At 32.7% G+C, this 15,501-nt stretch overlaps 2 protein-coding genes across 2 annotated transcripts in view; one reads left to right on the top strand and one right to left on the bottom strand.

The window, feature by feature from the left end:
- Positions 1 to 475: 475 nt before the first annotated feature.
- The window catches only part of LOC149412867 (potassium channel subfamily K member 18-like), a 283,444-nt gene continuing 268,418 nt past the window's right edge, over positions 476 to 15,501 (top strand). The window contains exon 1 of the mRNA XM_089645627.1: positions 476 to 893. The gene's annotated coding sequence lies outside the window, so the exon portion shown is untranslated. The remainder of the gene's footprint in view (positions 894 to 15,501) is intronic.
- On the bottom strand, positions 14,003 to 14,761 carry LOC149412868 (uncharacterized). The gene has a single exon (XM_089645417.1). The coding sequence runs from the start codon at positions 14,759 to 14,761 to the stop codon at positions 14,003 to 14,005; it is 759 nt and encodes a 252-aa protein (XP_089501543.1).

Genomic DNA, 15,501 nt, shown 5'->3' with positions numbered 1-15,501 from the left:
GTACTTTCCTGAAAAACACGTAAAAAATTCACAGATATTTCTAATGTAATTTGAATGTCAAAAAATATCAAAGCAATTCATAACCAACTCTGATGATATTTGGCGTCCTCGTCAAACGCAAGTTTTAAAACTAATAAATAACATGAATCCTTTATCAGTGAAATAAGCGAAGCGCTTTGTTTCCAGAAAAATAAGTTACAAGTTGTTATCCTCGTTATAAATTTCCCGGTTGCACAAAAAAATGAGCCGAAAAATCACGTAGCGTCTAGTTATGCAAGCGAATTTCTGAAAAGTCGTGTATGGGTTATACGAAGCTGTATAGTACATACGTACGTATTACGATGGGGTAGGTTTGCTTTGTATATTTCAGGAGATTTTCAGTGGCTGCGCGCGCAGCTTGGGTGCGCCCCAGAACCTCTGAAACTTTAGTACGGTGGTGTTCGCCGGTCGCTACGGAGGGGTGACGCGAAGCTTTTCAGAGACATCAACGCATCCGGCAAAAGGAGCGAAAACTGAAAACGTGATGCGTGAATCGTGAAGTGTACTATATAGGGTTGAATCGATTCTGAAAGTCTTAACGCTTAATTCAGTTGAAGTGTTAGTAATTTTAATATTAATAGAATAGTGAAATGGTTAGAAATATGTTATTATAAGATATTTAAATTGTACAATAATTTAAATTTTAAAGTAAATATTATAAATTAATTATGAAAATTTTAGATGAAGTGAAGTAGTAACTATATATAAATAGGTACATATTTTAAAGTGTGTGTTTGAATAGGGCTTCTTATGAAGTATTAATTTCGTGTTATAATTGTGTAAGAAAAAACTTGGAAGATTAGACAACTGTTTTAAAGAACTACATAATTGTCATAAGGAATGGAACATTTAAGGTTGGTACAATTTCTTTAATATTTTTAGAATGTCTATTACTATCTTTATTTTAAATTTTTTGTATTTAATTGTCTCTCGTTCTTTTGGGTTATGAGAAAATTTAAATACTCTCTTTAATTTGTTTAATCACTACGATTTCAGGATGTGACAATTATTTTCAGCTACTGCAATAAGTTTTTTTGTATAATTTTCAATTGGAAAGTATTTTATCGGTCACCTAGCGGTAATTATTTGTTATGTTTTAATCTTTTCATTCAAAGAAAAGGTTTTGTGAGAACGGAATAATTCGGAGAAAGATATTTTTTCCCTTTTCTAGCAATTCTTCAAGCTTCGATCCCTATGTAAGTAACAAAGATTTATTATATGATTTGATCGGATAACTTACATTGTATCATACGTACTGGACCTATTTTCTTCAAATGAAATGAAGTATATTAATAATAACATTATTTTTATCGACATTAGACGGATATGATTTGAAATTTTCACGGCCAAAAGTATTTTCATGATTCATTTTTCGGCTATTATGGCGTGTAGCATTTCCTTCTATTTAAGATATCAGACGGTTATAGAAAAACTTACCAGTTGCCATGAAAACATTTTTTAATTCATTTGATCACTTAATTGGGCGGTTGGCCTACGAAAACCATTGCATATCTTTATACATTGAATTCTCTAATTATTTTTTCTCAGTATTTTTTCCATCGATCAAGTTTCACTCAGCAGTATTTTTATTGTTCATGTAAACCAAGGATTGTGCAAGCAGAAATTGTTAAGTTGTAATTGCCAAAATGAAATGAAAACGAGAAATCTAATTTTTGCATTCACAACTTGGACTGCCAAAAATGGACTTCACGTGCCCGGCTCAACTGAAATACACAGCAAAACAATGTTGGTCTTCACAAAAGGTTTTATATAGAAGTTCCAGAAATTATGTCTGTCTCTAAAGCACTTAGATATTATTTCATCATAATAATTTTGAAAAAAATCGACGAAATCTGTTTTCAAAAACGACACTGATATAGGATTCGTAATCATATCGTGGATTGTAGCATAAGCAGTTAAGTTTTTAATTGACTGGTCAGAGCGAAGTCCATTTTTTTAATTCTACCGTTTTGCATTTTAATTGTGTGCAACATTTTTTTGTAAGCTTCGTTTCCGTTTCAAAATGGTGGCCGTTTTAGTTGTTCAGTAAAGATTATTTTTTCAAATGTATTCTCGTCGTGTTTATTTGGAATTTCTTAAGACCTAAAAAAAAGGTTGATAAAGGATTATCATTGAGTTAGACCAATTTTTTATTAGTAATTTTAAATAATGTTGCATATAAAATATATTTTATTTTGAAATTAAGTAGGTAGATATTTAAGTATCTCATTAAAAGTCTTATGATTTCAGAGGAAATTAAGGATTTGATTTATTGAATAACGGAAAAATGGACGTTAATTTTAGACGAAAGTTATATTGTTTAAACTACTAGTAACTGCTAAAAAAATCATTTGCCACCCTACCTCAGATTGCAGTAAAATTCATAAAATAAAATTTAATTGTATTTTCTTCAAGACTCATTGCGTACCTCAAACTACATCATTAAAATGCAACCCAGAGTGGGGATGGAACTCCATTACCTTACATTAGTACATTTTATTTAATGATTTTAATTTAAAAGCGCTGAAATTCTCCATTTCCTGAACAATCAAATGAACCTGAGAGAAGTTTAAAATTACGCGCATATTCAGTTCTGGTTACTTACCAAATAAAAGCGGGTTTGATGCTGAATGGTAGTTGTCCACCTAAGCAATACTATATTCCACGGTACAACTATATTACACTTTACCTAAAAACCAAAGTTTATATTTATTAAACAACTGAGACCTATGAGCGCAAATCCAAGGAGGTTGATGTATCGCCAATACCATCAACCTTCAATACTACGAGTTTGTTTGTAAAAGCTGTGATGTTCGGGAAATTATTGATCATCTCATTTAAAAAAAAAAAATCTTTAGAAAAAAACTCAATGATCAATCAAGAAACAGTAATTCGTTAATTTTCAAGAAATGATTTACTCGTTTTGTTTAAATGAAAATAAATAAAAATGTTTTTTGTTGGAAGGTTAACTCTATTCTGTGTATTCGATTCTTAAAAATGCAAAGCACGATTTTTTAAAGAGGAAAAACCTTTATTCCAAAGTTTTTTTTTAATAAACGTAGAAGGATTCCACGTAATTTTTGAGGTTTAGCCAATAAACGAGGCTGTTAGTTTACCGTGTCATAAAATTTTATTAGATTCCTCTACATTTCCAAATTTTCTCACGTAATTTGGCGCGAGCTGAACAAATTTCAAGCGTGGAAAAAGAACCTTTTACATTATAGGTTTTGGGAATTATTGCTTTCAACGTTAGTCAATATTGATGGAAAATCACATTTTTCTTAAAAATATATTTTGAATTTTTTTATTCATAATCTGAAGAATTTTTATTCATAATTTGAAGAATTCAGTTGTAAAACTTACGTTGAAAAATATGATTACTCCACAAGAGGCCCAACTGCCCAAAGCCAATGGAGCCATGGCATCTTCAATAGGGGTATGTTGTGATGCTGAGGGTGGCGGGGAGGGGTATGAAATAGAAAAGAGGATGATTGGAAATTCTTGGTGTTTAAGTTCTGATCACTAAATAAAGATACTGAAAGTGTCAACAAATTAAGAAATAGATGTGAAAAAAGCAAAATAACACTATTTTATGAAGTAAATTGTTATTAAGACCCACCTCATTCTTAAATAGGTTTCCTTAATGTTTAAAATGTTCCAACTTTTGCATGTTATTTTTTTTTCAATTTCTTTTATTCTCATTTAACGTTTCATATATTTTTAAAAGGAAAGAATATTACCTGTCAAATAATAACGCTAAAAATATGTTTATTTAAATCCGCATTTAGGATTTTCCGGCAATAAGTATTTGGGAGATGGAGTCCGATATTCTTCAAAATATTTTTTTTTACTATATTTGTATCTACATCAAATATAAATAATCATTAAAGAACCGGTTTGCTTTGAGTAAATTCAGTTTTACGATCGCAAAATATGGTTTCAGATTTTCAAGAGGTTGATTTGCTCCAATGTAATCAGTTTTTAGAGCAAAGAAATTTCTCGTCAGAACGTATTTCCTGAAGTAGTTTCTTAATAAGTTGAACGTTGAAGTCCTCCTGTGATGATACGTCTTCATATTTATACTAAAATTCTTACTCCCTTGAACATTTTATAAGCTAAAACATAGTTAAAGACATAAGTGGAAGAAGATATTATGCTATAATATCACAGATAAGTGCATCGATGGGAAAGTTAACTTTAAAAAAAAAAAATTCGATCGTGTTAATCAGTTTTTTAAACTATTAAGTAAGCACATAACACATTCACTTATATGTTCAGTAAATTAAAATGTTTTATTTTATTTTATCGAATAAGATTTGGTATTATAGTCAAAGTTATTATGTGCTATACGAATAAAACGAATATAAGAGTATGATTAAAGTCTTTTCAAGCAACGTTTCGTGGTCTTTCATTGGGTGGAATAGTGGCCTTTCATTAAGGCAATACTGAGAGTATCCTTTTCTGATTTTTCTGTTTCAGATTTTCGTTTAGAAATCGCTAATATTGTCTTCAATAGTTGACTATTACAATTTTTCAGTTTTACTCAATAAATTTATTCCAAAAAATAAATTTAAAAAAATAACAGTTACATCTAAGAATCGAACCCAGGATATCTGATTTTACCGGGACTGTCGTTTTAAACAACTTGACCATTGGGACTTTATTTATTAAACTTCATATTTTAAATTAAAAATTAACAATAATATCATCTTCGTGAACTTATTTTTCCCATATTTTTAGCGTCTACTTTTAAATGGAAACAAAGTTCCAAATTAAATTGGTTTGTAACCTAGATAGTGTCTCGGATACATATATCCGATTTTTATTTTTTTATCCGAGATTGTTCGTTTAGATTTATTAGTATTATCTCTTTCTTCAATGATATATCAAAGTCGTGAACTGATAATTATTAGAATTTCAATAAAAAGATTGGCTTTTTTCCTCAGAACGCTTGGAAACTTTTTATTGATTCGCAAAACGTGCCACCTAACACGAACATACGCATTTAAAATTCCCACACTAAGCTATATTTAACACCCTTTTCGAATAAAACTTTTGCTGCCTTTCTACCTTTTATTAAAAAATTCCGTACCAGGATCTGGGTACCTATAATCCGATTAGATACCATGTTCTATCGATAGTTCCGTGAAATACCTACCGTGGGTACACCGAAAATTTTCAGATGAGAGTTGTAAAACAGAAAGTTTTATCTGAATTTACGGTATTCGCCAAACTTTTAATGTATGTGATGTACTTTTACTATATTTTATTTCCAATTTTATCTAGCCCACAAGATGGGAGAGAAGTTTAAAGCTTCGTAAATAAACATATGTGAGTTTATTCCAAAAACATTCTGGTCATCGGGATTAGAAGTTTTCATGAATTTACGTAATGGGTTTGGCGTATTACGAATACCAAAATGAAAATATCGGGGTTTTATTTATTTACACAAAGTGCATTAACATCTATCTTTCACGTCCTTAATAGTTTGAAGGTTAAGTTCACAAAAAAAAATTATTTCATTTTGACAAAATTCACAATATCCACATTTTTTTTCATTTTAATGTAAGAAAACTATCATTAAAATTTATAAATATAATAGCGTACGTTGCAGAATTTATACATTTTCTGGTAGATATGAGGCGTCGAAAATTATCTACCGAATAACGTCGTTATGAAAGTGCATTCTGATTGCGTTTGTAAGAGCTTTCTTTGTTAATATTTACAATAGTTATCGACAAGAAATTGACCTAAATAGGTTCTTTTAATACATTATACGGATTTTTTTACATTCAAATTTTTTTTAATCAAATTGCAAAATGAGCCGGAATCACGATATTTAAATGCGTATAACATATTGCTTTATTAATTAAATGTATATCTTTTGATATTTCTATTATTATTATTTTTGGATTTGTCGATATCGCAACTTTACTGATGGCCTACTTCCTTACGGAGAAAGACAAAAATATATTTTTAGCGTTACTGATGCAATTTTGTTAAGTATTATGTCCAGTACCTGTTTCAATAGAGGAACAACTCGAATTTTGTATAGTAAAGCATTAAATGTACACAAAGTCTGGTAATGATTTGAAACAGTTTTAATTTCATATTTTTAGAAGGTACATATGTACTCCACAAAGAAATGATTCCCTTATTCATGAAATTTCAAAAAATATCTTTTAGAAGCATTGATGTATTACATTTAGATGAGACATGAATCGAAAAAATAGATTCCAGTTTTTAACCTCCAACTGACCTCCAATTCTTTTAACGCGCTAACCAAAACTACTGATTCAGGTCTGCGCGCACCGCTTATCGCTTTCTAATAGCAGAATAAGTTTCGACGAGATATTACTACGCAGTAGAAACTCAATCATAGCTCTATGGGTAATAGTCAATTTGTTAATTCGCTTGAGCCATTTGATATAAATTTATTTTAACTACCCACGACAATCCCACTTATATCGATTAGTGATTTTAAATTAATGTGATTAGAGTATTATTTTATAGACATGAAACAATACTACTTTAGTACGACTATAAAAATGAATATAAAGCCTTTTTTAAATTTACAACAGAATGTTTACGACCAGTTCAAAAAAATTAAATAAGAAAAAAACATATTTTTACGTTATTGCATTGTCACCTCTACTTACAATTCCATTGAATTTCATTAAATCGTTGTTTTGTAGCTCAGCAAACACTTTTGTGGGTCAAAAACAAAGAACGAACGAAATTCATTAGACAGAAGAATCCGCTGGAAAAGGCTGTTCTATTGTCTGTCTAAAGACACAATGTCTAGTCCCATCACAATAAAAACCACGAATTTGAGTAGGTACTCACGTAAATTATATTACTAGGCTTTCAATTATATATCACATAAGAATATTGAACCCAACCTTAACAAAAAACGTGATATTTAGTTATTTCATGCTCAGTGCCTCTCAATAAAGATAAGAAAATTTTATTACAAGTTCGGCATGTATGTTCTATTTTAATGTGTTATCCCAAAAGTGATCTAGTTTTATTAGCCAATGTAACTATGTCAGGCCAATTATTTTTGACAATATTTTTATACCGAAAGAAGTAGGAAGTGGAAGTAAAAGTAAAAATACAAGGTTGAGAATATCTCGTCACTTTATAAAGCAATTTTTACATGTTTTTGTAAAAAAATATTATGAATATATTTAATACTGAAAATACTTGAATTTCTTTCAAATTTGATTATTTGGGCAAAAATTGTTATTGAAATTTAGAAAATTGTTTAGTACTCAAAATGATGTCAGGAATCACTGGTGAAAGTAAATCAAGTACGTCTCTTAACATCTTGTTTATATTTTCCCAAATGATAAAAAATAAGTAATAATTTTTGTTTATTTTCCCCGTTTGAAATAATCCGTACCAATATATTTTTATCTCAGATATAAATCGAGTTCACCAAAAAAAATTAATGGATTTTTTTTGTCTTATCAATTTTATTTATATATACTCAATAATATCACTATTCAATTAACAGTAAAAAGTTTATTTTTTTAAACCAATTTTTTATATCCCGTATTGTTCTACAGCATTTGGTTATATGTATTCTCGTTTGCAAAGTAAACATTTACAAAATGTTATTTATGGCCTTTGAGTTTATTTTACACACTATGTATTTATATTTACTCTGGAAAGTTGGAGAATCCTTGCTTTGATAAAATACGACCATGATAATTTAAATATTACTTTCAAGTAATACCAATCCACGAGGGCGTGCCGCAAAATTTTAATTTGTTAATCTCCATTAAATTAACCAAATTACTGAAGAGAACCTACTAACTTTTACGTCACGTAGTTAGCATACATACAAAGGAGAAAAATTTATCATCTACTATGGCGAATAAAAAAACGCTTTCATGTTAAATGGCTATTTAAAAGCTTCAAGCTTCATCATGGAGATGACTTTGCGATCTAAAATAGTGCCAGGAAACTGGAAATTCCACATAAAAGGACAATTACTCAATTTTCCTAATGCCTAAGCTCACTCCAAAGTCTTTCAAGGATAACTTTATACCTATAGTTTAAAATTATGGATTAAAAAATTAGCTGTCTCAATTTTCAGTCCTTCTTTTGGCGGCCTTCAAAGTTAACCTTGACGTAACCGAGTTGTAAGACGTAAGACTTCTCATTCGTGGTTGTAAAAATAAAGTGTTACATCGAAACATTTTTAATATACAAAAAAAATTAAATTCATTTTAGCGTGGTCTTAAATCGTTGTAAAACTCGCCATCCATTCAAAATTTACAAAAGTTTTTTACTATATTTAATCTAACAAAACTTGAGATCGCAAGTGTGTGCGGTAATACAAATTAGAAATAGATAGTTGGTACACAAAATTTAATTAATAGATGCTATCAGTTTGTAGGAACCCGATTTCCCGGCACCGGGTGTCCCTAAAAACCTCACGTTTCGAATGTTCTCTATCAAACCGACTTGGGGTGTTACAAAAGATTACGGCATTGTTTCCGGGAAAAGAATTCGTGAAACTTCAGAATTTCTTAAATCAGAGAGCATGAAATGATATTCATAATTCATTAGTATTAAAGGGATCCATTTCGTAAAATTTTAAATAAAACACTTAATCCTTGCCGTGATACGTGGTGGTAATAAGGTTAAAATTCCAGCTTAAAAGTTGTCGCCCACATATCACCTCGGCACCAGATCAACATCGCCTCAGCTCAAGCCGTTAAGAAATATTTGTGAGAGATTCAGCATCGTAACGGCATCGCCTCGCCTCAGGAGAACCTAGTGAAATGAAGCGATGCGATAACGTACATGTTCGCGACAACCTTATGTTTTGTATGTACACACTTTGAGACGTGTTAGAATAAGCCTAAAACCATCGATCACCAACGAGCGTGAGTACGTAGCTTTTACAACAACCCCGTGTTTTGTTTATGCGAAAAAAAACATTGATTTAATGCGTGATTTATGTTAGTTTGTGAAGTTAAGTTAAAAATATTTTCCAGTCACGCTCTAAATAACTCAATTCCCCACAGTGTAAAATAAAACCACATCCGATAACTGATTCTTTTTTACAGGCTTGATACCTTTTACTTAATTTTTTCAAAGCTTATAAAAAATGCTCGGTTAGAGAAAATACCAAGATTTTGGTTTGCCAAAAAATTTAAATTTAATCATCTATTTCTAAACATTATATAATAAATAATAATATAAACTTCTTTAATATATCAAAAATACATGGATTGACATCACTTTGCATTGCATCGCTTTGTGATCTATTATTATACATAAGTAATTAATTTATTAACTTACTTAACCAGAGTTAAGAAAAAATTAAAATCAATAAAATAATGGTAAGAGTTATAATTGAACTGGAAAAAAAGTAATGAAAACCCTTCTAATCTTTTCCTTACCCTTTTCCTCCCCCCCCACCCTTCAGCCTGTCTTCATTCCTTTCACATATTATTAGACTCGGTAAACGGATAACTCATAAAAATGACAATTTAAAATACACTTAAAAAGTTATATAAAATGATATAGATGTCATGAAAAGTTATGAAACAAAAACTGGGTTAAATAGATTACGCAAGTAGGTTTTCAAGTTAGTTTTTTTAATCGATATGGATCGATTAATTTTATATCACCTTTTAAAGATGTGTTTAATTTTCATTGAGTTGAGTTATCTTGAAATCATGGCGTTCCCAGAAATCTTCTACCTTTCACTTTTGGGACGTAATATATTCTTTATCCACTGAAGACAATATTAACGACTCTCAAACGAGACAAGTAAAACATGGTCGTCATCATCAGTCGCATAAAATTGAATTGAAACGAGGACCTCAGCCTAGCCGGGTCTTTGCTCTACCACTAAGCTTATTCAACCCAATCCCTTTCGGTCATATTTAACTGTATCATACATCGACTAAGAGCTACCTTGAGCTATACCTATAAATGATGCATGTAACGATCTAAATTGGTTGCAACGGAATCATTTTTTTAAGTGAATACCGGCCTTAATTGATCTCAATTGTCCGCAACCAGTCGAACTCTGACATCCCCATTGCATATATATATACGGTTAAATAAATAAATATATATTATATGTTATGGTTAAGGTTTTCACGGGTGTAAGACGTAGAATAATGTTGAAAGGCTAAAAGGAGCGTGGAGGGGAAGATGAGGAGAAGCAGAAGATTAAAAAACACCCGACTATTAGTATGATACTATTTCAATTTTAAGAATTTGAAACACAACTGTACTTAAGCCTTTTCGCCAAACTATTAGATTTTTTTAAAATTTTTAAACTTAGGTTTTATTTATAAGTTTTTGCCTATAGTAATAAGGTTTTTTTTTCACTGGAGAAATTCTTGGACTAACTGCCATAATATGTACTCCTTACTGCCCGGAAAACTAATGGAGAGTAACAGTGCAAATTCTTCAGTAGACATCTTCCATTTATGACTAAATAAATATAAAAGATTGTTGCTGACACACTTCAGATATGTATTTATTTATTTATTTATTTAAGGAGAAAACACAGATACAGACAGTAATTAAAAGATAATTTTCTTAAACAATAACTTGAGAATTCGCCTGCATCCTAACTATTTCTCACTGATTGACTGGTAGATAACAATTTTAAATATTTTTTTACATGTAAATAAGGTAAAAATTTTGTATATAGATAATGCTCAGTATCAAATAAAAGTGTACACATATTTTGTAAACAAGTTTAGAGATAGATCATAAAAAGTACTTAAAGAGTATAGTGAATGAAGTAAGTACACATTTTCTTTTTTTTATAGTAAAACAGACTTCAATTTCCTGCCAAAAGTGCTATATGTATCAAAAAATATGTCGGAATCCTTCAGGTTTTGGTTTTTATTATACAATTCGCACATTCTTCTGATTGGATCTCTGACACCAGCATTTGTGCGCGTCCGGCTAATATGGAATAAGTCGTTAAGCCTCGTCGTTCTGAGTGGTATTTTAAAGTTTATTAGATTGAGTAAGCCAGGACAGTCGATAAAGTTATTACAGATTTTGAACAAGGTCATTAGGTCAAGGTAAGTTCGCCGGTTAGTAAGAGTGGAGACGTTATATTTCGAGAGCATATTTGTGTATCCCCGTTTAGGTGCGCTCATTCTGTGGTTGAGGTAACGCAGAAATTTCTTCTGGATACTTTCAATATTTTCTTTATAGATATCGTAAAGTGGAGTCCATATGGAGGTGCAGTATTCAAGTTGAGAACGGACCAGCGTATAGTAAAGCAGAAGGTAGGTTTCAGGCTTTCGAAATACGCGGCTGTTTCTGATAACAAAGCCTAGCATGCAGTAAGCTTTATTCACAATGTTTTTAATGTGCGCATCGAAATGAAGTTTGGAATCAAAAAGGACGCCAAGATCCCTTATACAGTATACACGATCTAGTGAATAGTTGCCTATATAATAATTGTGTATAATAGCGTTATGATTTTTAGTGAAGCTTATTTGTTTACATTTATTGTAACTTAGGTAAATTTTGTTTTCATTGCAAAACGCTTCGAACCTTACTAAGTCTCGTTGGATGAGCAGACAATCATTTAAATTTCTAACAATAGCAAATATTTTTATGTCATCGGCGTACAAGAGAAATAAACAATGCATGAAACATTCAGAAACTGTATTAATAAAAAGTATAAATAAAAGCGGTCCTAGGATTGATCCCTGTGGTACGCCAGAAGTAACTGGTTCCCATACGGAGGTATGTCCTCGTAACGATACAGCTTGCTGTCTTTTTGTTAAATATGAGATGAACCAACGTAATAAGTTTCCCCTAATTCCGTTATACATAATTTTTTTGATAAGAATAAGGTGATCAACCTTGTCAAAAGCCTTTTTGAAATCGCAGTAAATTGCATCTACCTGATGGCCTCGATCCATGCTAGTAAACAAAAAATTAGAGTAAATAAGTAGATTACTCACGGTAGATTTTCCTTTGACAAACCCGTGTTGTTGGTCTGTAATTTTGGCAGCAAGCTGAGGATATATATTAGTATGGACAAGTCTTTCCAACAGTTTAGGGATCGCTGAGAGAATGGATATTGGCCTGTAGTTTTCCACTCGTTGACGCGAATCACCTTTGTGGACCGGTATGATGTAGGCCAGCTTCCACCTGCCAGGGAAAACCCCATCACTCAGACATTTATTGAATATTATGGTAAGCGGCACACACAGTGACGACGCAGCAGATCTAAGGAAAAACGCCGGAATTCCATCGTGACCCGCACCTTTGTTTATGTCTAGCGACTTTAAACTTGATTTCACTTCTTGTTTCGTTAGTTTAATCGTGTGAATATGTGCAAGTCCTGAGTCGTGAACTGATTCAAGTTGATCAATGTCTATTGTGTCATTGACGGAGGAGGGTTCAAATGTTGACTTGAAGAATTCAGAGAACATATTACAGATTTCCTGGGCATTATTAGATTCACGTCCGTCAAAGGACATAGCAGCAGGATATCCGTCGGACGACTTTAATGAGGATATGTATGACCAAAAACTTTTGATATTGTTTTGCAATGAACTTTCGACGTTGTCGAAAAATATCTTTCGAGATTCATTAGACAACTTCTTGTATGTTGCACGTAAGAAGGAAAATTCACGATAGTCAGAAAGACCTTTGTATGTCTTCCATTTGAGCCAGACTTTGTCCTTTTTCCGTGATAGCCTAATAAGTTCGGGGGTAAACCATATGGGAAATTTTTCATTTCGTCGTGCCAGTAATGGAATAAACTTATCAATTACATTGTTTATTATTACATAGAATTGGTCTACTGCTTCTTCTGCTGATACATTTGCGATTTCAGACTTCCAATCAATACAGTCAATGTCATTATTAATTTGCGTGTAATCAGCTTTCCTGAAATTTCGCCTACGCTCTTTGTTGTTTTTAATTTTTGATTGAATCGCGGAGGATATTTCGAATTTCAGGGCTGGATGGTGTCTATCCTCTGAAAGGAGAGGGTCGTCGCTATGTGTAACTTTTGTTTCGCAACTATAAAATATAAGATCTAAGAATTTATCGTTGTGGTTTGGTATACTATTATATTGTAGTAAGCTCATCAATGCCATTGTTTGAAGCAAGGTATGCGATGTAGCCGTGTTCGAGGAGGCAAGACCATGATTGTAGCCTTCAGAAAATGACCATGTTAGAGTAGGTAGATTCAGATCTCCTAGAACACAAAACATATTATTTGGTTCTGATGAAAAAACGGATTCTAGGTTTTTGGAGAAAATATCATAAAACGTTGTTGGCGAGACAGGAGGTATGTATACAGCACATATGATGAGATTGAGAGACCTTACCGGAATAGATACGAAGATTTGTTCAATTTGATTTTTTTCCCAGTCATCGAGACGGGAAGCTGAGAGCTCCTTGCGCACTGCTACTAGCACACCGCCTCCGTCCATCTTACCAGTAAGTATACGGTCCCTATCTCGTCGGAACACCGTGTACCGTGAATCTATGAATTCGGCCGTATTAACACTTGCTACTAGCCACGTTTCAACTAGAACTATAATATCATAGTTATTCGATGAAATGTTAATAAGTAGCTCCTGAGTTTTGGTCTTAATACCACCGCAGTTCTGGTAATAAACAGATAAAGATGATGAGGTCATTTTATTAGTGTAAGTGTGCCCTTCGACTTATTCCACATTCGCGAGAGCGGTACATTGAGTAGGACATATGAAACATCAAAATTATTTATGAAACAAAGATTACTTAGTGTAAAATATGTTAAAATTGTAAAATGTGAATGAATATAAAAGAGACATGATAGTGCTATATAATAATGGAGGTATTGCGCTGTAAACAAAAATATTAAGTAAATTTCTATGAAACAAACGAGTGAACAAGGGTACAGGATAGTGAGAGAGAGTTGGCATCGATAGCAGCAGTAACGAGTGTGTTGTAGAAGTCACATATTCTGTTGATCATGAGTCCTAATTCTGTTAAGGTCTCCCTCACGACGAATGGTGATCACTCGAGAGAGATCATTCCTTTTTGCCAGGATACTGCCATTCCGCACCCATACGTATTTGTAGCCATTTTCTTTTCCGGCGGCACGTGTTTTTCCAAAAAGTATTTTATTTTTTATTGTCAGGTGCTCGTTAACATAAAAGTTAGTGGTGGGAGCGCCAAGTCCTAGTAGGTCTGTTGTGAGGCCGCGGCGAGTCCTTACCGCAGCGATGACGTCATCACGGAGACGCTTTGTCGTAAGCTGGACGACTATGTTGCGTGGACGGTTGGAAGGCGACGAGTGACCGCGAGCGACGCGGTGCACCGCCACCACAGCGCCACTTGGAAGCGGGACGTTAATAATGGACCCCATTCTCTCCAGTAATGTTAAAAGATTTTCACCTTTTGCCTCGGGAATGCCGTGAATGTCTAGGTTACACACTCTGCTACGCTGTTCCATTTCATCCTGAGCGTCTCTGATTGATTCCATTTCCTGTCTTAGGCTGGCATTTTCTTCCTGGAGAACAGTTACACATCCCATAATTTTGGTGTACTGGTCCTTCCACTCATTTGACAGCGCGTCCAATTTTTGATGAATGGCCTCAACTGCGAGTTTACTTTCAGTACGCATCGTTTCGAGTTTCGACTCAAAGAAGTTGATAAGGGAGTCTGTGTCAATGTTTATTATTGACTGGTGCGTTGCCGACGGTGAGTCCATGGGGCCAGATTCAGTCAATAGAGGTGATTATGGTGTTTTCTTCAAACTGCAAACCTTGCTGCGAGATTTAGACATTTTGGTTAGTTAATGTTTTTTTAAAGCCAAAATGTGCAAATAAGAAAAAAAAAAAAATATATATTTTTTTTAATGCCAGTAGGATTCGAACTGAGGTTCTCTGAAACTCAACAAAGAAATGGCGAGCTCAATTTGTATTGGGGTGAAATATCTTAGTAATAATAGCGTTAGCACTAGGATTATTTAGAATGGCGTAGAGAAAAAAAAAAGTTATTTTTTGGAATCTGTGTGGGATTCGAACTGATGTTCTTCAATCTCGGTGCGGATTTAGCGGGCGCTCTAACCACTGGGCCAAACTCCGCCTGTGATGAACTGTGAAATATTTGTATATTAATCGACTTAGCACAGGTATGTTTTTATTTTTGTTAAGTGAATGTTTATTTCGGCGACAACACTAAACTGTCACTTCACAGAACTTGAACTAATCACTTCAAATAAGAATAAGTGCGACCGTTTAGACTTAGCTAACGTAGCTTGTTCGCTTTACTGTTCTGCAGGAAATCATTTACCGATAAATTGATTAATTATTATGAATTGTGGAAACTGAATTCGGGTGATTTTTGAAGAGCAGTTTTTTGACGTGCGTTCTGTTGGAAATTTCTTATTAAGGATTGTATAAATTTCTTATTAAGGATGTATAAAAGAATGTAAAAAAGCATTTAATT

Source organism: Hesperophylax consimilis, chromosome 22 (genome assembly GCF_061612785.1).
Source record: "Hesperophylax consimilis isolate HC1 chromosome 22, BYU_Hcon_1.0, whole genome shotgun sequence".
Taxonomy (NCBI): Eukaryota; Metazoa; Arthropoda; class Insecta; order Trichoptera; family Limnephilidae; genus Hesperophylax; species Hesperophylax consimilis.
The sequence above is the reverse complement of the archived record's forward strand: the minus strand, read 5'-3'. Positions and strand labels throughout refer to the sequence as shown.